At 37.9% G+C, this 21029-nt stretch overlaps 1 protein-coding gene across 1 annotated transcript in view; it reads right to left on the reverse strand.

Annotated features, from left to right (window-relative positions):
* LOC126474407 (rho GTPase-activating protein 6) overlaps positions 1-21029 on the reverse strand; it is a 1172202-nt gene that overhangs the window by 17756 nt on the left and 1133417 nt on the right. The window contains exons 13-14 of the mRNA XM_050101876.1: positions 17282-17488; positions 16807-17054 (exon numbers count right to left, since the gene is read on the reverse strand). Coding sequence (XP_049957833.1) covers positions 16807-17054; positions 17282-17488 — 455 coding nt within the window. The remainder of the gene's footprint in view (positions 1-16806; positions 17055-17281; positions 17489-21029) is intronic.

Genomic DNA, 21029 nt, shown 5'->3' on the forward strand with positions numbered 1-21029 from the left:
CATTGCTGATATCTTTGTGATCTGGATGGAGGGTGAGGACACCGTATCCAAATTACTCCAACACCTCAACAGCTTCTGTTCCATTTGCTTCACATGGTCCTACTCAACCCAACAAGTTACCTTCCTAGATGTTGATCTCCACCTCAAAGATGGCTTCATCAGTACATCTGTCCATATGAAACCAACTAAATACCAGCAGTACCTGTGCTTCTGACAGCTACCACCTTTTCCGTACCAGGAAAGAAGTCCCTTCCATACTGCCTAGCCACCCATGGTTGTTGCATCTGCAGTGATGAGTGGTCCCTCTCAAACTTACCTCCTGGCTCATATCCTTGCAATAGACCTAGATGCAAGATCTGTCCCATACATCCTCCCACCACCACCTAATCCAGTCCAGTCACAAGCATCATGCATCCCATCAAAGACAGGGCTACTGTGAAACCAGTTATGTGAATTACAAGCCAAGCTGCAACCACTGTGCTGCATTCTATGTGGGCAATACAAACCAACAAGCTGTCTGTCTGCATGAATGGTCACCGATGAACTGTGGCCAAGAAACAAGTGGACCACCCTGTTGCTGAGCATGCTGCTCAACTCGACACCCTTCATTTCACTGACTGCTTCACAGCCTGTGCAATATGGATCCTTTCCACCAACACCAGCTTTCCTGAACTGCGCAGATGGGAACTCTCCCTGCAATATATACTATGTTCCTGTAACCCTCCTGGCCTCAACCTTCGTTAGTCATTGTCACCCATCCAGCCCCTTCCCTGTTCCCATTCCAGTACTACACAGCCCTTAATTCACCTTTGCACTCAGGCTTTTTACTTCTCTCCTGTTCTACTAACACTCCCCCCCCCCCCCCCCCTTGCCACAGCCATCTGTCTGACCTCCAGATTGCACATAGCTGCCCTACCCTCTCTCCATCTTGTCCCTGTGTACTCCCCAGCAGCACTTCACTGTCCCCCACCTCTATCCTACTCTCCCTCCCCCTCCCCACCCCAGAGCCTCCCCCTTACCCCTAATCAGTCGCCACTACCATCATGGACTGGTGCTGCTATTTGCAGTGTGGCTTCAGTTGTCAGAGACTGCACTCGTCTGTGTGAGTTGTGTTTGTGTTTGCGTGAGTGTGTTTGTTGTCTATTTTTGACAAAGGCCTTGCTGGATGAAAGCTTATTTGTAAAGACTTTTTGTTGTGCCTATGGATGTGGTTCAGAATCTGCGCTATACGGTGAGTGGCAACTTTCCTTTTCGTGATATAGTTACATTCCATCCTGGATTTTCTCTTGCTTAACTTCCTGATAGCAGCGAAAATAAGATACAATATTAAATTCAAATCACTGGCCACTAAATTCAATAAATTATTCCTAAGAATAATTGAAAACACAGGGGGATAAAATTATCATCATCAAAAGCAGATATTTTAGACTTACGATAATATTATGAAAATGAAAGCAATACATTTGAGCTTTTGGCCAAAAGGTCTTCACATGCAGACATGCATCTCTCTCTCTCTCTCTCTCTCCCTCTCTCTCTCTCTCTGTGTGTGTGTGTGTTTGAGAGAGAGAGAGAGAGAGAGAGAGAGAGAGAGAGAGAGAGATAGTTGTACTTGTATGAATGTGTGTGGATTTTCTATGGTAGATGAAGGCCTTTGAGCCAGAAGCTCACATGTATAGTAGTCTTTTTGTTGTACTGTCTGCAACTCAAGATCTCCTCTATATGGTGAGTAGCATTGTATTCTTTGCTTAATATTATCTTTTAGACTTACTTAGACATGTATGTTATATTATCTAGTACCAGCCATCATTTTTGTTAAATCTGCTATTACAAAGATCACAAAAATTACTATGTCTCTGGAAAGCAGCAAACAGGGGATCTAATTACTGCTCAAAGCAAATATTTTACACTTACATGGACACACTCATTATATTATCAATCATCAGCGATCAGTTTTGCTAAGCCAACTATTACAAAAATTATTATGTTATTGAAGAGCAATAACATCATCTGGCTGTGATGGTATTTCAACATAAGAAGTAAACTACTTTACTGACTTAGTAGTGCCCCCTCTTGAGTTATCTTTGCAGCCGGTCTATTAGTCAAGGTTTAGTTGCTGAAAAACTAAAGTACATCAGCTGAGGCAGTAATACATGGTTCACGAACTCAATTACAGTAGATCTAAACAAGAAAAAAAAATCTTGTTAACATTTTCCATATCTAGCCAAAGCCTTCGATCATGTAGATCATAAAATTCCACTATGGAAATGAAAATGCTATGGTAATAAAAGTGTTCCCCTTGCACATATGGTGTCTTATCTTACAAACAGAAATCAGAGAGTCACATTTACAAATGTAATGATAGTGTTAGAACTAAATTTAGAATAGGGAAAGACTAAACACATTGTCCCATATCGATCAACACTTAGTTTACCACTCTTCTACATCTATATCCATACTGTGCAAACTAGTATGAACCGTCCTGCATTCTCCTTCGTATTAGGAGTTCCACTTAATGCAGCTGCATGTGGATTGTAGGAAGAATGACAGCTTAAATGCATCTGTCCATGCTATAATTAGTCTAATCTTGTCTTCATGATCCCAATGACAACAATAGGCAGGGGGCTGTAATTTACTGTGGTTCTTGTAACAAAGCAAGCAGGCTGTCATGGGATAGTGGGTCTCTTATCTTCAAGCAATTGCAAGTTCATATTTTTTCAGCACTTCCAGGATGCTCTCCTGTGGGTCAAACAAACCTATCACAAATCCTGCAGATTTCTTTGGATGTATTCAGTGTCTCCTGTTAGTCCTATCTGGTAATGGTCTCACACTTTATCAATATTCTAGGATGGATCGTATGAGAGTTTTGTAAGCAACTCTTCTGTATATTGATTGTGTTTTCTCAGTAACCTTACTATGAACCAAAGTCTGCCATCTGTTTTAACCTATGAATGTGGCTGTATGATGACTGCTTCTTATATCCACACAGATACCTGTATAAGTTGATTAATTCCAAGATGCCAATATTAGCATCACTTTGAAATCTTATTAGCATCTGCCAGGTATTTGTACAGCTTTTTTAAGGTATTACTTTATTATTGGCAAAAACTGAGGTTGTTATTAGTATTATCTGCCAGCTTATTAATGTACAACATGGAAAGAGGGGTACCAAACACAAAAGATGATATGCTACAAAAAAATTCTCAATCCAGTTACAAGTTTCTTTTTACATTCTATAAGACTGTACTTAAGTTTTGGTGTGGTACTGAGTCACATGCTTTTCGGAAGTCAGTAATTAGTGCTTCTACCAAAGCCTTGATCTAGGGCTTTCAGGATGCCATGTCAAAAAAGCACAAGTTGGATTACACATGGCCGATGTTTTCAGGATCCATGCTGGTTGCCATGGATGAGATCATTATATCTGAGATACCTCTGAGCTCCAAATATGTTCTAAGATTCTACAACAGATGGATGTCAATGATGCCAGTGAAGGCCAGATGACAGAATATTATCATGCAGAAAAGATAATATGGGCATTATTTCTACATTTCTTTATATATGCCTATTAGGAGAGGGAAAAAAAGGAGAAAGTCTCTGCTCCTTCTCATATTTTACTCAGCTACTGTTTTTATCCTTTTCAACTATCTATCTTTTCAACTATGGCTATCTATATAGACCATGTATAGTCTAGTCTAGGGATAAGGCAAACAATGGAAAATCTACGATGGAATGTAACAATATTGTGAAAAGGAATGACTGCAGTCTCAGGCAACTGAGGCCACACTGCGAGCAGTAGCACCAGTGCATGATGGGAGTGGTGCTGGGTGGGGGTAAGGAGGAGGCTGGGGCAGGGAAGGGGAGGGATTGTAGGGTAGGGGTGGCAGACAGTGACGTGTGTTAGGGAGCGTGCAGGGACAAGGTGGAAAGAGGGTAGGGCACCTATGTGCAGTTGAGAGGTTAGACAGAGGGCAGCAGAGAGGTGGAGGGGGGGGGGGGGGGGGGAGGAGAGACAGCAGAAAAGGAAAGAAGTGAAAAGACTGGGTGTGATGGAGGAATGAGTGCGGTGTAGTGCTGGAATGGGAACACAGAAGGGGCTGGATGGGAGAGGACAATGACTAACAAAGGTTGAGGCCAGAAGGGTTACAGGAATGTAGGATATATTTCAGGGAAAGTTCCCACCCGCACAGTTTAGAAAAGCTGGTGTTGGTGGAAAGGATCCATATGATACAGGCTGAAAAGCAGTTGTTGAAATGAAGGATGTCATGTTTAGGAGCGTGCTAAGCAACAAAGTGGTCTACTTGTTTCTTGGCCACAGTTTGTCGGTGGACAACTGTGGCCAAGAAACAAGTGGGTGAAAGATGAAAACAGTATCTGAGTAATATGTGAGAAGGAGAAGAGACTTTGTCCTTTTTTTCCTCTCCTAATATTCATATGTAAAGTAATGTAGAAATAATTCCCATAATGTAGAGATAATTCCCAAAATATGTTCTGCATGATAATATTCTGCCATCTGGCCTTCACTGGCTCGATTATAATAGTCCTATATTTTGGCTTCAGGATATTACTGAACCGTTTTGGCTATATGGTGATTTTCAAATGATGGAAATGCTTGTGTTAAAATCAAAGTATTCACAAATGGAAAAAATCATTGCAGGAAACATGCACAATAATTTGACAATGTAATAAGTTGTGATTGGGTGTGGTAATGACAACAGTAACTATTGTGTATCTCCAGCACAACAGTTTGGTTATTTAGCTTCAAGCATGATTAAAATGTAGACTATACAATTAAGGTTATGGCACTAAGCCTTTCTTAAACAGCAATGTTGGTAGGTAAGTACTTGTAATAATTTGTAATTAGTACACTAATAGGAGAAGTCTACAGTGGCTGCTTTGCCTTTTGATGTGTAACTTGACCCATTCCAGATCCCCGAAGATTCTCCTTCGTGACGGGGATTACAGAACACTTTGTGTAAATAAATGAATGAATGAATGCACGAATGACTGACACGGCAAGATCCTTCAGTTTTTCTTAATGTGTATTATGCATAAGGATTTATTGCACAAATGGCAACATCACTGCAGGAGACATGCACAATAATTCAACAAAGTAACAAGTAGTCATTAGGTCCGGCAATGACAACAGCAACTGTTATGTATCTCCAACACAACAGTCTTGTCATTTAACTTCATGCATGATTTGTAAATGAGTTAATGAATGAAAGAGTGAGAAGACAAGATCCTTCATTTTTTCTTAATGTATATTGTGCATGAAGATTTATTGCACAAATGGAAAAATCGTCGCAGGAAACACGAACAATAATATGACAATGTAATAAGTAGTCAAAATTAGGTGTGGTGATGACGACAGCAACTATTGTGAATCTCCAGCACAATAGTCTGATTATTTAGCTTCAAGCATGATTAAAATTTGTTGTAGCATTCTTTACAGATTTTCTATATAGAGACAATGTAACATAATGATGACAGTGAGAGAGAACCTTTTGAATGACCTATGGTTTGTAACACTTTCAACATGATCCTATACGCAGATACAATACGTAGAATTGCTCCCCATTTTCTTTAATGGGGAAATGATTTCTGTTATACATTCCCTGGAAGAAAAAGTGAAGCACCCAGACGAAGAAGAGGAAACAAAATGAAACTTCATGGGTTGGGAATGAATCTGATGTTATTTTAGTGGTTGCAATATCGAGTCAAATTTACAACGAACTTGGCAGTATGAGCCCACTTGTCAGTATCGAGTCAAATTTGCAATGAAATTGGCAGTATGAGCCCACTTATCAGTATGATGTTGCATTCGCTTCTGGTTTGGATGCATGTCCTGTTTCAGATGGCAAGGGTGTCATGAAGCTGCTGTATCCTCTCCTAAGCAAGCTGGCCAACAATTGTAATTTGTCCTTGATGTCCTAAATACTGGCACTGAGACGAAGTTGACCTCTTAGCTGATCCCACACATTTTCTACCAGGGTCAGACGGGGGGATCTAGCTGGCGATAAGAGAGCCTTAACATCACACAGACCATTCACAGACATGCTAAGTGTCAACGAGCATTATCTTGTTGAAAGCTGGCACCACTATGCTGCAGCCTGAGAGATAACACATGAGGACACAGTATTCCATGATGTGCCATTTTGTGATCAGCTGTGACATGTTGTTATGAAACAGAATTCTCTGTCACTACTAGTTGTGACCTGTAGTCATACCCAATGGCTCCCCACACCAGAAGTGTGCCTGCCCTTGCATTCACATGCATATCGGGCAGCTGTCCTAAAACCCTACAAATTTGGAGATCACACAATTTGACCAATCACCAAAATGAATATCCACCATGAGCCCCCTTACAAACTCTGTCAAGTACTGATAAAGCTGACTCATATGGGTATGTAGTGTGTCCATGTCCTACACAGTGGTCACTGAATATCTGATGCTGTACTAGGCCTGGTAAGAACACCAAACATGAATAACATTAATGCACTCTGGTGGCCATTCCACATATCACAGATAACTGTAACTCTAATCATTTACATAACCAATGGTACGTAAATGTACAAAGTAACATTGACATCTGACCATTTCTTCTGGATGCTTTTCTTTTTCAGTCTGAAAGTGTAATTAAAAATTAAAATTTTTGTTTGTACTTATCTTCATATTTATATGATTTGGAAATATTGTTATTTACACATACATTGTATGGTAACTGGTTCTTGTTTAGGAATTTGATAAAATAATAACTTCGTAACATAAAAGATCAACTATGATTAAGAACATCAGTTATGAAAGCAGTCACAGTAAGTACTACCTTGGATGCTGGGCTTCCTCATCATAATTTTTTTAAAGTGAATTTTCCTTTTGATACAATGATAATTTTCTGTTCAAAAACTATCTAAATTTTCCATAAAATTAAAAAATTAGCCTGAAATTTCAGTCTTTGCAAAATACGTTACTGTAGTAAATAAATATCTACGTTTCAGAGCAGTCTGTGCATTGATTTTCATATTTCAGGCTCTATCTTTTTTATAAGTGAACAAAATTCACACTGATTATCAGTTACTTGAAGACAGCATATGTTATCACAGGCTGACAACCTTTTTTTATTCCATGTCATTTAAAATCATACAGGGTATGAGTTTTACAGGTATCACATTTTAATGGTTTGTTCCCTGTCCTTGTGTATGTGATAGCATTAAAAGAGCCTTGTCCATTTCATTAGGTGAAATGCACCACCAAAATTTTCAGCAAAAATAGTAGGTTACTATTTTTCATTGCATGAAGTATAATTCGAAGAAAGTCCTACCTGAAAAATATGAATACCTAAACAACTAACCAAGTCCAATGGTCTACATTTATTTTCATTAACATATCCAGTGTGTCCCATTTATCTTGAACACCCTAAATAACTGTTTGTCTAGATGCAAATTACAAAATGTTTCAAGCAAATGTTCTTTAGCTGTCAGGGGGACATCAATCAGCATGGCTGCCTTCGTTGTCAATCAGCATGGCTGCCTTCGTTGTAGCTTTGTTTTTTACAAAGATATGAACAGCGGTATGACTTTTTTAAATGGCATCCTGTATTTTTTTTATTCAGTAATGCATTTCCTCTCCTAAAGACCTATTCAGAAATGTATCACAGTGTACCATTCATTGAAACACAACATTATTAATTACCTAACGCAACATAGATGTTGACGCTCACAGCGCTTAGTGCAGGTACTCGGGGCAATGGAACATATCCATGTGCTGACGTTGACAGAGGACAAATGTAAACATACCCATCATTCCGTCAACCATCATCAGTTGAAGAGTTGTGTGAGTAGAATGTACACCAATGAAGAGAAGGTAGAAAGGCTACTCATCTATGGGGAATGTGAGTTAGCAGAACAGTAATTTCTATATTGTTTTCTTATGTACGGGTACATTTAGTACAGTACTTTAGTCCTTTTCAATGCTGTTGAGTAGAGTAGGCATACAGTAAAGGCTGTCCTTCCTACAAACTGCATTGACATAACGTTTCTTTTATTACTGTTGTTGAAGGTAGGTGAAATGCTACACAGGCAGCAGAACTGTACAGAGAGCGATATCCTGACAAGAAACAACCTTCCCGATGGATGTTTTCTCGTCTTGTTGCTACGCTTCAGGAAAAGGGAAGTTTCAACCCACGACAATGCAATCGTCATATCATAAGCACAGACGAAGTTGCCAAAGATACTGTTCCCACTTTCATTGCTATGAATCCACATGTGAGCACACAACAGCTTGAATATGAGATTGGCATTCCTAAAACCAGTGCGCATCATATTCTTACACGTCGCCAGTTCCATCCTTACCATGTACACTTTCATCAAAAATTGCATGGGAATGATTTCCAGAATCATGTACAGTTCTGTCAGTGGGCACAGCAGAAAATGCTCACCAACCTGAACTTCTACTCCAATGTTCTATTTACCGATGAATGTTCCTTCTCAAACAAAGGACAGGTAAACACAAGGAACATGCATTATTGGTCCAGCAACAAACCACGACAGCTTAGACAGGTGGAACATCAGCATCAATGGAGAGTTAATGTCTGGTGTGGGATGCTTGGTACTACAATTATTGACCTTTATTTCATCAATGGTAGTCTAAACAGCACAGTGTATGCCAACTTCCTCAGATGAATTCTTTCTCCTCCAATGAAGTGCTGTGAGAACCAGAATGCTTATGTGGTCTCAACACAATGGTTGTCCAGCACATAACGCCTTGTGTGCACGTCGTGTTCTGAACCGAAGATATCCTGCCAGACGGATTGGTTGAGGGGGAACAATTACTTGGCCTGATAGGTCTCCTGATTTAAATCCTCTGGAATTTTTTTCTTTGGGGATGGATTAAAGACGTTGTATATCATGATATTCCAACAACTCCAGAGGACATGCAGGAACATATCATACTTGCTTGTCATTCTCTTCAGCAGGCAACACTGGAAGCAGTAAATAATTTTTTCATTCAACGAGTGCACCAGTTTATTGGTGTCCAGGGTCACCTCTTTGAGCACCTTTGAATATTCTACTCCTGGGCAATGGTTCAGGAGAGTCAAAGTCAATTTTGTGTTATGTTTTTATTTGGTTTTCATTTGTCTTCTGACAACTCCAGCAAGTGGATGAGTTTGTGATCCTGGCCTCAAAATAAAAAAAAATACAGGATGCCATTTAAAAAAGTCATATCACTGTTCATATCTTTGTAAAAACAAAGCTACAATGAAGTCAATCATGATGATTGATGTCCCCCTGACAGCTAAAGATTGAAACATTTTGTAATTTGCATCTGGACAAACCGTTATTTAGGGGGTCATGCTAAATGAGACACCCTGTATAATGCTCCCAAGATGGATTTGACTCAGTACCACACCTAAGCTTATTACTGAAAGTATAATTGTATGAGGTATCAATCAAAATTGGTGACTGGATAAAGCATTTCTTGGTAGGGAGGACCAGATGTAAAAGTAACTTAAGGTACGTATCAGTGAAATGTGTCGAGATCCTTACTGTACATGTTGTATATCAATGACATTATAGACACTATTAATAGTAGCCTCAAAGTTTTTGAAGATGATACAGTTGTCTGTAATGAAGTATTACCAAAAAAAACTGAACACATATTCAGACAGATTTTGAGAAGATTTCACAGTGATACAAATATTGACAACTTGCTTTAAATGCTCTGAAATGTAAAACTTTGCACTTCATAAAAAAAACAAAAAAATGCAATATCCTATCACTACAATATCAGTGAGTCACAACTGGAATCAGTAACTCATACTTCAGTGTTATAATTTGTCTAGGGCAGCACAAATCATCATAGGTTTGTCTTACCTGTGGGGGAGTGCATGGAGGTGATGAAAGACTGAACTGGCAGATGCTTGAAAGTCTACTTACCACTGCAATCACCTACATATTGATCATGAGAGTTTAGACTAATTACAGAATTATAACTCACACAGAGGCATTTAAGCAATAATTCTTCCCTCCTCCCTTAAAACACACACACATAAACACAAGTTCTCTCTCTCTCTCTCTCTCTCTTCTGTAGCTATAGGAATACTGGCACACTGTATGTGTGTGTGTGTGTGTGTGTGTGTGTGTGTCTGTGTGTGTTACAGAGAGAGAGAGAGAGAAAATTTGTGTGGTGGATTTTGTTTCCTTTTACATTTTACAAAAAAAGTTAATGTCATTCTACAAGTGTCAATGAAATTTCTTTTCATTCTTCATTCTCTACAGTCTTATTGTTTTTTACTTTAAAACTGTTTTACAATGCACAGTTCTTTCTTAAACAAAAACCACAATGTGGAAGGTTGTTACTGGTGAACAGTCAGAAAAATTTTGAAAAATTAATTACTCCATCTCAAAAAATGGGAAGGAATGTCAGATTTTTCTGTTCCAACAATATATTATTCCATATCAGAATTAGTAATAATAATAATAATAATAATAATAATGGTAAAGAAATGAATGCATAAAGTGTTTTAAGAATTTTTGTTGCTTGTTCTTGCAGGATTTCATTATGTACTCTACAACATTTTTTATCTTCATTGATCCCTCTTGTTCTTAATTGGATCATTTATTTCACTTGTCATTTATCTTTTTCTAACAGTTCCAAAAACTGTGATATTTGTTTCTTACTTTTTTAAGTGTTTTCGCTGTGTTGGTAAAGTACCAGAACTTCAAGCACTGATAGAAAGCACTGTAGCTGAAATCGTAATAGGTACAGAAACCTGGCTGAAGCCAGAGATAAATTCTACCGAAATTTTTACAAAGGTCAGATGGTGTTTAGAAAGGATAGATTGCATGCAACCGGCGGTGGCAGGTTTGTCGCTGTTAGTGGTAGTTTATCCTGTAGTGAAATAGAAGTGGATAGTTCCTGTGAATTATTATGGGTGGAGGTTGTACTCAACAACTGAGCTAGATTAATATTTGGCTCCTTTTACTGACCTCCCGACTCAGCAGCATTAGTGGCCGAACAACTGAGAGAAAATCTGAAATACATTTCACATAAATTTCCTCAGCATGTTATAGTCTTAGGTGGAGTTCAATTTACTGGGACACTCAGATGTTTAGGACGGGTGGTAGGGACAGAACATTGAGTGACATTATACTGAGTGCACTATCTGAAAATTACCTTGAGCAATTAAACAGAGAACTGACTCATGGAGATAACATCTTGGACCTACTGATAACAAACAGACCCGAACTTTTCGACTCTGTAAGCACAGAACTGAGAATCAGTGATCATAAGGCCGTTGCAGCATCCCTGAATATGGAAGTAAATAGGAATATAAAAAAAGGGAGGAAGGTTTATCTGTTAAGCAAGAGTAATAGGAGGCAGATTTCAGACTATCTAATAGATCAAAATGAAAATTTCTGTTCTGACACTGACAATGTTGAGTGTTTATGGAAAAAGTTCACAGCAATCGTAAAATGCATTTTAGACAGGTACATGCTGAGTAAAACTGTGAGGGATGGGAAAAACCCACCACGGTTCAACAACAAAGTTAGGAAACTAATGCAAAAGCAAAGAGAGCTTCACTGCAAATTTAAATGCAGCCAAAACCTCACAGACAAACAGAAGCTAAACGATGTCAAAGTTAGCGTAAGGAGGGCTAAGCGTGAGGCGTTCAGTGAATTCGAAAGTAAAATTCTATGTACCGACCTGACAGAAAATCCTAGGAAGTTCTGGTCTTATGTTAAATCAGTAAGTGGATTGAAAAAGCATATCCAGACACTCTGGGATGATAATGGCATTGAAACAGAGGATGACATGCATAAAGCTGAAACACTAAACACCTTTTTCCAAAGCTGTTTCACAGAGGAAGACCGCACTGCAGTTCCTTCTCTAAATCCTCGCACGAATGAAAAAATGGCTGACATCGAAATAAGTGTCCAAGGAATAGAAAAGCAACTGAAATCACTCAATAGAGGAAAGTCCGCAGGACCTGACGGGATACCAATTTGATTCTACACAGAGTACGCAAAAGAACTTGCCCCCAATCTAATGGCCGTGTACCGCAAGTCTCTAGAGGAACGGAAGGTTCAAAATGATTGGAAAAGAGCACAGGTAGTTCCAGTTTTCAAGAAGGGTTGTCGAGCAGATGTGCAAAACTATAGGCCTACATCTCTGACATCGATCTGTTGTAGAATTTTATAACATGTTTTTTGCTCGTGTATCACGTCATTTCTTAAAACCCAGAATCTACTCTGTAGGAGTCACCATGGATTCCGGAAACAGTGATAGTGTGAGACCCAACTCGCTTTATTTGTTCATGAGACCTAGAAAATATTAGATACAGGCTCCCAGATAGATGCCATTTTCCTTGACTTCCGAAAGGCATTCGATACAGTTCCGCACTGTTGCCTGATAAACAAAGTAAGAGCCTACGGAATATCAGACCAGCTGTGTGGCTGGATTGAAGAGTTTTTAGTAAACGGAACACAGCATGTTGTTCTCAATGGAGAGACGTCTACAGACGTTAAAGTAACCTCTGGTGTGCCACAGGGGAGTGTGATGGGACCATTGCTTTTCACAATATATATATGTGGCTTAGTACATAGTGTCGGAAGTTCCATGCGGCTTTTCACGGTTGATGCTGTAGTATACAGAAAATTGCAGCATTAGAAAATTGCAGCGAAATGCAGGAAGATCTGCAGCGGACAGGCATTTGGTGCAGGGAGTGGCAACTGACCCTTAACATAGACAAATGTAATGTATTGCGAATACATAGAAAGAAGGATCCTTTATTGTATAACTATATGATAGGGGAACAAACACTGGTAGCAGTTACTTCTGTAAAAAATCTGGGAGTACACGTACAGAACGATTTGAAGTGGAATGATCATATAAAATTAATTGTTGGTAAGGCGGGTGCCAGGTTGAGATTCATTGGGAGAGTCCTTAGAAAATGTAGTCCATCAACAAAGGAGGTGGCTTACAAAACACTCGTTCGACCTATACTTGACTATTGTGTGTCTATCGACATTAATGTCTGCTTGTGTCTGTGTATGTGCGGTTGGATATGGGTGTGTGTGCGAGTGTATACCTGTCCTTTTTTACCCCTAAGCTAAGTCTTTCCGCTCCTGGGATTGGAATGACTCCTTACCCTCTCCCTTAAAACCCACATCCTTTCGTCTTTCCCTCTCCTTCCCTCTTTCCTGATGAAGCAACCGTTGGTTGCGAAAGCTTGAATTTTGTGTGTATATTTGTGTTTGTTTGTGTGTCTATCGACCTGCCAGCGCTTTCGTTTGGTAAGTCACATCATCTTTGTTTTTAGGTAGATGTAAATGTGTAGATTGTTATGTCATGGCCAGCTATTCTATCTTTGAATCAAGGTTTCCTCATGTTCTGTAGGTTGCACATTTAGAACATTAAGTTAATGTAATATTTATGATTCTATCCAGTTTTAGATCTTAATAATTGTTTATAAACCAGCGTAAGTTGTTTTGTTATGAAGTCCATCTTGAGAGTAAAATATTTTTGCACAATGATTGTTATTCACTATGTATAGGTATCAATTCCTAGGACTGAGTCCACTGAGCTGGAAGAAGAGGATTGCAGCTCAGAAAAAGACAAGGACATAATCCCAGTGGCATTGCATATCACAAAACATGCATCCTGAAGGTGTACTTTCAAGGATATGGAATGAAACAAGGTATACATTAAGAAAGCCAAACGTCTGTTAGAAGCTATTTAAATAATTAAGTCATTAAAGTGATATAAACTATTTTTGCTTACTTTAATATAGCAAAATTACCAGGAAAGCTGCTACTTTGGAAAAAGTTGCTTTTCCTCAGTTAAATTAAATAGCTTCTGTTAATCTTCTATCACAAGTTTAGTATTTTCATGTCCTAATGATATTTAACACAGAATAATAATGTATGGTACATAAGAATAGACATCTATTTACAAAGGACATTGCTACTTGTCATGCAGCTCAGAAGAATATTCATAAATAGATTACAGATACTCAGATAACCTGTAGAAGGAACAGCTAACACAGTGTTTTGGGCTTAAGAATTGGTAGTGAGTCTCAATTCCTCCCTTCATATGAGATGAAAAACTTATTGAAAACTTTCTTGCTGTAATTCATTCATGATAAGAATAAACCTGATGTAAACAAACACAAGTGTGATGATTGGTCAGCAGGCTTAACTCTTGTACACTGGTGATGTTGCGCTGTTGGAAGTAGGTCCAACTTGTGTATTAGATATGTGATTCCCGTGTCATTGTAAATGAAACTTTAAGACATTCTGATATATTAACAGGCACCAACATTTTTCTTACTCTTACTTAGTTACGTAATTTTTATTTCAAAAATTCTGTAGAGTCACAGTCTCCATAAACACTACTAGTGCTCCAGTAGTCTTGCTGTTAATATGTACTATGAAAATGAATGACACTGCTTCCTGCTTCGTAGTGAAACACTTGTGCGGAACACGATTAATGATGAGAAACAAGTTATTCTTAATGTTTTTCACAAGCTAACAGAGAAAAATCAACTCTGACGGTTTTCGAGAAATGCTATGTACAAATTATGAAATTGTAGTTCAGTAATATGCATGACCGTCGTAGGATGTGAGGTGTGTAGATGTTAGGGTGATATTTCTAATCTCGTTGTGGTATACATTTTTTTCAGTTTGAATACCTAGATCATTTAAATATGAAATTCATCAAATATATGTTAATTGAATCATATTTAACCATCATTTTTCAAGAAAAATGCACAACTTCTAGTTTCTAATTACATATTGCATGCCAAAATCTGGTTTTCATTGCAAATAGATATTTGTAAGTATCGATATTTTATAAAAGATTGTTAAAGACAGCTGAAGTTAAGAAAACATTACAGAATCAATTTTTTTGGAGGTCAATGAAAAATCAAATACTCTTTACTTGAATATACTCATTGTTCTGTAGGACACATGTAGTTTCACAGAAGCCAGAGTGATAAGCGTCTTAGAAATATGGAAAACAATAATTTTCATGGCATCAGGAACAGTGTACAAATGCTGCATTTATAGAGTTGTCACCATACCACTGCTATCTGAGCCCAGTGGTACTGATCTAGAACCAAGTTAAGGGATTTGTCGTGAGAAATAACAAGACATTTAAGCTGCCAAGCATACTGGAACGAATGCATGAAGCTTTGCTACACGTCACTGCCAAACAATGGCAAAATGCAGAATGGCAAGTAAAAAGAGAGGAAGAGGAAATGTGAACTTACCGATGGCTTGGGACTATGTTCCTGATCTTGTTATTAACGTATCAGAACTTAAATGTACTCTTTGGAGTCTGAAATAGTAGAAGTTCAGAGATTAACAGACAACAGACTGTAATACCGACAGTGGCACCAATATTTAACTACATGGGAAATCAGTAGTGCACTCTTATGCCGCACGTAGCTCATGCAGAAAAATTACATTTGTTAAAGTCATATATTTTCATGACTCTTGTTTTTAATTACAATACTATGTTAGCTAAGATAGAGTACATGTTATGTTTTCCGTCAGATCACCCAAGACGCGTATTGCCCAAAAGTTTTGCCGTACATAATTTCCTTCTGTTTAAAAATTAAATGACATTCAAAGCTGTATTGTTCTCTGCTTGTCTCATTTTACATCCTTACTCCAACTGTTCACATCATTGTAGTTTAGATGGATCACTTGCCTGACCATTGCTGTCCAAGTTGAATGTGCCAGTAAAGCTGTTGCCCTGAATCATCACTGATGTGTAAAGCGGAGGATAAAATGTACCTCATTATCATACTTGAGTGTACTCAAGACACCTTGGCTTCTGCTCCATGTGAAACGAAATCCAATGAGGTTCCAACAAAAGTGGAAGAATACATAATGTAATGTTTACATGAGGTTTATTCTTACAATGAATGGAGTATAGAATACAGAGACACACTAAATCCTTAACAGGAAGGAAAAACTTACATGGATGTTGCTATTATGTCTTGTATTTTGGTAACGTAAATCACAATTCATGAAACTGATTTTTATTATTAGCAATAAATTTCTTAAAGCAGTAAATGAATTGCAAAGTAGTGTAAGAATTTAAAGAGTCCTCTGCATAATATGTCATTATCTGCTCTACAGTTTTCTTGTTGCTCACATTTGTTGGATGTTTACTTTCTTTAATTTAGTTGTATTACACCAAAAATAATTACGTGGAATGAAAGTATGGACATGCCAATACAATGGGTGATGCTTCCAAGGGCAAAGCATGCTAATCTGAGTGCCTTGATTGTTTTGTTTATGTGCTGACACTATTTTGTCTTTACTCAGCTGGACACAGAGGAATTTTACATATAACTTTTGATTTATGGCGTGATCATTAATGTCTATTGCTGGCAGCATTGGCACACTGTCATTAGCTTGAAGTTTTATATCAGAGTCTTTGTGAAATTAACAGTTACATTGTTTTCTGCAAACCATATGAACTCATTTTAAGTCACAATTTTGTTTGTGAGTGGTGTTATTGGGTTTGAGATCCATATAGTATGCTAATGTCATCATCTGCCGTTAAAATATTTGAGCAGATATCATTGTAAGGTCATTGTAATAGATTAAGAACATAAATGAAAGCAAAATGGACCCTAGTACACCTCCATTTATTTACTGCACTACTGGGGCCTACCACAGAATCTGAATTCATAATAATTTCTACACTTCTTGTGCTTTATCTTATATTCTCCCCATTGGCAATTAGTTTTGTTCAGACAACGCAAGTATGCAGTATGAGAAACATAATATTTTGTACCTGCTCCCTGCTGGCTGTCTGTGGATGCACTGCAGCCACTGTCTTCAATGAAAGGTATGTCACTCTCATCGATGCCTAGTGATCCAGGGACAGGAATCTTCAGTGATGCAGTGATGACAGTACCTTCACCACTTACTGCACTGGCATCACTAGATTTTCTGCTGTCTCCTTCGGCTGGACGATTGTGTTTCAGCGGTTCCTCACGCCACCGTTTCTTAGAAGGTCTTTCTCGAGTGCGTTCTTTATGTCTGAGAAACAATATATGTATAAAATAAAACATAGTTCCAAGAAATTTGAATAAATGCACTATTAAATGGTATTGTCCAAGTTTTATATATTCTCACTACATGGTGCACACAGAAGAAAAGTACTACAGTATCTCTTTGCATTTGTTATCTAAATAAACATTATGTGCAATTATTAAAACACATACAATTCATTATAAATGGGTCATAGGAATTAAACTGCAACAAACCTGGGTCTCATTGCCACATCTGGTCCACCCATGCCTGCTGTTTCATGGAGAAACTCTTCACGAGACCACATTCTTCGTATAACTCCATGTGCTTCCGATGCTTCTGCTGGTTCTTCTAGATGTAGCTCGAGAATGTCAGCTGTTGGTGTTCTTGGTGTTGATGTTGACTCACTTTCTTGAGTAGGTGTCTCCAAATCATCCAGGACGCTGTGCAGTACGAACAACAAATTTCAGTGCATATTAAGTAGCAGATATTCATACTAATTAACATGAAAGAATATGAAAAATGAGGCAAATTCCTTTTTGAACCAGAAGAAAAATAATGAAACATACAAAGTCACTTTTCACACATTTGAGATGGAAAGATAATGCACAGCTACAGTAGTGTGACTGAAAGGCTTTATAAGACAACTAAGCAAATATAATCAACAAGAACTGAAATGAGAACTCACTGACAGGTACATAAGGGAACCATATTTTTTGTGTTACATACAAGGCAGGCTTTATATTCTCTCCTTTACACTCCTTTTTTTAGTATAAAGAAACCCGCACCCTATGACATTTTTAGAAGAATTCATTACATGAGTCCAATTTTCTACTTTTTACACACTCTTATGTTATTCTCAAATACCTTATTCTCCCACATTGATATGCTCTGCATTTTCATACAAAATTTTAATAGGAAATGTCAGTTGATTTTATAGGTATATTTCTGTTTCTTGTCAAACTCATTGTTGATCTAGTTTTTATAGTTATATAGTGTCTTTACAATTAAACTTTCACAAAGTAAGAGGGGCCCCCCATGAAATCTAGTGAAAACATTTGTAAGGACATGCAAAAATGGAATAATGAATAAGCCACTGAAAAAAGAAACACATTTTAATTTCCATATGATGGGGTTACATTTTTTAATTGCATACCATGTTTACTTTTGAGGTTACAAATGTTGCTTAATTTGATGACAATCTGTATCCATAACAACCTAGAACCACACTAAAAATTACTATAATACTGTCCAGAACATTTCAGGTGGTATGTTGGATCACGGAATGTTCAGCTGTCATCACACAGCTCATGCACTGCTTGAAGACTGTACACTGCAACCAGCATTCTTAGCCGTGCCAACAGTAACTTCTTCAACAATTTGTGGTGCAGTTGGCCATCAGCCTCTCCCAGGAGTGATTCCCAAATTGCCAGTTAATTTGAACTCCCAAATCACGTTCTTCAACACTGGTGTGGAAAGAGGGCCTCTCCATATTCCTTGAATGCGTCAATACTCCTCTAGAGCAGCAGCACTATTGCTGTGTGAGTACAGCCCTGCCAAACTTGTCCAGCCCCGTGGTGCCTGTCTGCAACTGTAATGCACACTGTGCTTATATTTCAACCCACTGCTGCCATACCAGTACTGGTGCCTAACACCAAGCCATGACACTAACACAAATCTTGCATTATCAGTCTGAACATCACACTTACAAAGTTGAGTACCCATACAGTAAATAGTTTTCTGTCTACTTTGGCTCGTGCACTGAAAGTTTAATTATAACCACCCTGTACTTCTACAGGATAGCATATGATTCTTGAAGAGGGGTAGCAACCTTTTCAGTAGTTACATGGGCAGAAATCTGGATGACTGACTAATTTGTCATTGTAACATTAGGCAATACTGCTTTGTTATGTTAGTACTAAGGCTTGGATGATCGCAAAAGGTAACTACAACTATTATATGCTGATTGGCATAATTATTAGTCACTCACTTAAAAGGGCACAATGGGTACCATGGAGCACTGTAGGTGATGAAGAACTGGTACCAGGCATTCATGTGACCCTCATCTGTTCACATACACAGTAGCTGCAGTTCCACAGGCCATAAATGATAGTGGAGAAAAAGTAACTGGCATATGACTTGATCTATCTAAGACCTTGACGATATCTTATCGCTGCGGAAACTTGACAGTACTGGTATCAGAGGTACACTTAACAACTGACTTAGATCATGTCTTACTGGCTGCAAGAAAGTCATAGAAATACATTTTCAGAAGATAATAAAACAACCAGACTCTATTCTGATTATAAAGAAGTAAAGTAGGGCATTCCCATGGGCTCAGTACTATTTTTGATATATGTAAATAGGCTAGCATTAACTGAACAGCATCATAGCACTATCCAGTTTGCAGCTAATGCAAGCATTCTGGTCAGTGGGAAGACAGCAGAAATGTTACAGACAAGTAATCTGGACCATTAGCTAGTATTATGAAAATTCAGAAAAAAAGGTAGTGTTAAAGTTTCATACCACCAAGAGAAACAATATATAGATTAGTAGATATCTGACAGATATTGCAAGTGTAGCTTATACAAAATTTTTGGGGATCTGGTTCCAAGATAACCTTAGATGGGATACTCACATTGATATCATATTTAAGAGACAAAGTACCATGTACTGTTTAATGAGAGTGCATGAAAACTATTGTATAAGAATAGTCTAATGACTGTTTATTAGGCTACTGTACATTCTATTCTGGAGTATAGGATCACTTTCTGGGGTAACTCGCCATCCTACCTAAAACTCATCAGGATGCAAAAAAGGATAGTGAGAATCATGACTGGAATAAAAAGGAACAAACCGTATGGACCACTATTTAAATGGATGGGTATACTTCCTGTTCCATATATTTACATCTTTAAAAGTGCAATGTTTATTAAGAAATATGCATTAGCAAATTCTAGTGTCATCCTCCAAAATGAAAATCTGCATTAACACACCACAAAACAGAAAACTGACTTTCACATGCTCAAAATAAAAACCAGTTTGTGCCAAAAAGGAACATTACAATATCGTTATATTATTTACAATACATTGCCAAAAGAAATTAGAGCAATAAATGATCAAAAAATAAAGCAGTATTAAAAGAATATCCATTAATGCATTTTTTCTATTGTCTGGAAGAGTTTCTCCAAATTCTTTGAGACTTAAGAATATTAATGTTACGTGTATAAGCTGCATTCTTTATCACTTACAAAAATATTGTATAAATTTGACTACTTACAGCAATTAAATGTTGTAATTATTACTGTTAGTTTATTCATATTTTCAGTTGTAATTTTCTAGCTAAGGTGATTTAATTACAAGTCAGAGCTGTAAAATGTATTAATTAATACATAGAAAACATGGTGTAAACATGAAGATATATTTGAGGTGACTTACCGAACAAAAGCGCTGGCAGGTCGATAGACACACAAACAAACACAAACATGTTTGTGTTTGTGTTTGTTTGTGTGTGTTTGTTTGTGTGTTTGTTTGTGTGTTTGTGTGTTTGTTTGTGTGTCTATCGACCTGCCAGCGCTTTTGTTCGGTAAGTCACCTCATCTTTGTTTTTATATATAATTTTTCCCACGTGGAATGTTTCCTTCCATTATATTGAAGATATATTTGTACTGACTTGTCCAATATCTGATGTTCTGTACTGTACATGTAAGATTTACTGGACCAAATAAATACAAATACATCCCCATACCACTGCACTGGACAGTCGACTGGCCTCTGGAAACACCCTGCTGACTCACTGTCACTCAGTACTGTGCTGTGACATAATCTTCTAGGGCAGTGCAACTATGATGGGAAAGTACTTATTCTACAAGAGAATGCAAAAAGAGATATTGTGTCAAGTTTGTAACTGAACATCTCATAGAAGCCTCTTGAGGGACCTACGGATTCTTACATTTACATGCCAATGTACATGATAGGCAAAAT

This window comes from Schistocerca serialis, chromosome 4 (genome assembly GCF_023864345.2).
Source record: "Schistocerca serialis cubense isolate TAMUIC-IGC-003099 chromosome 4, iqSchSeri2.2, whole genome shotgun sequence".
Taxonomy (NCBI): Eukaryota; Metazoa; Arthropoda; class Insecta; order Orthoptera; family Acrididae; genus Schistocerca; species Schistocerca serialis.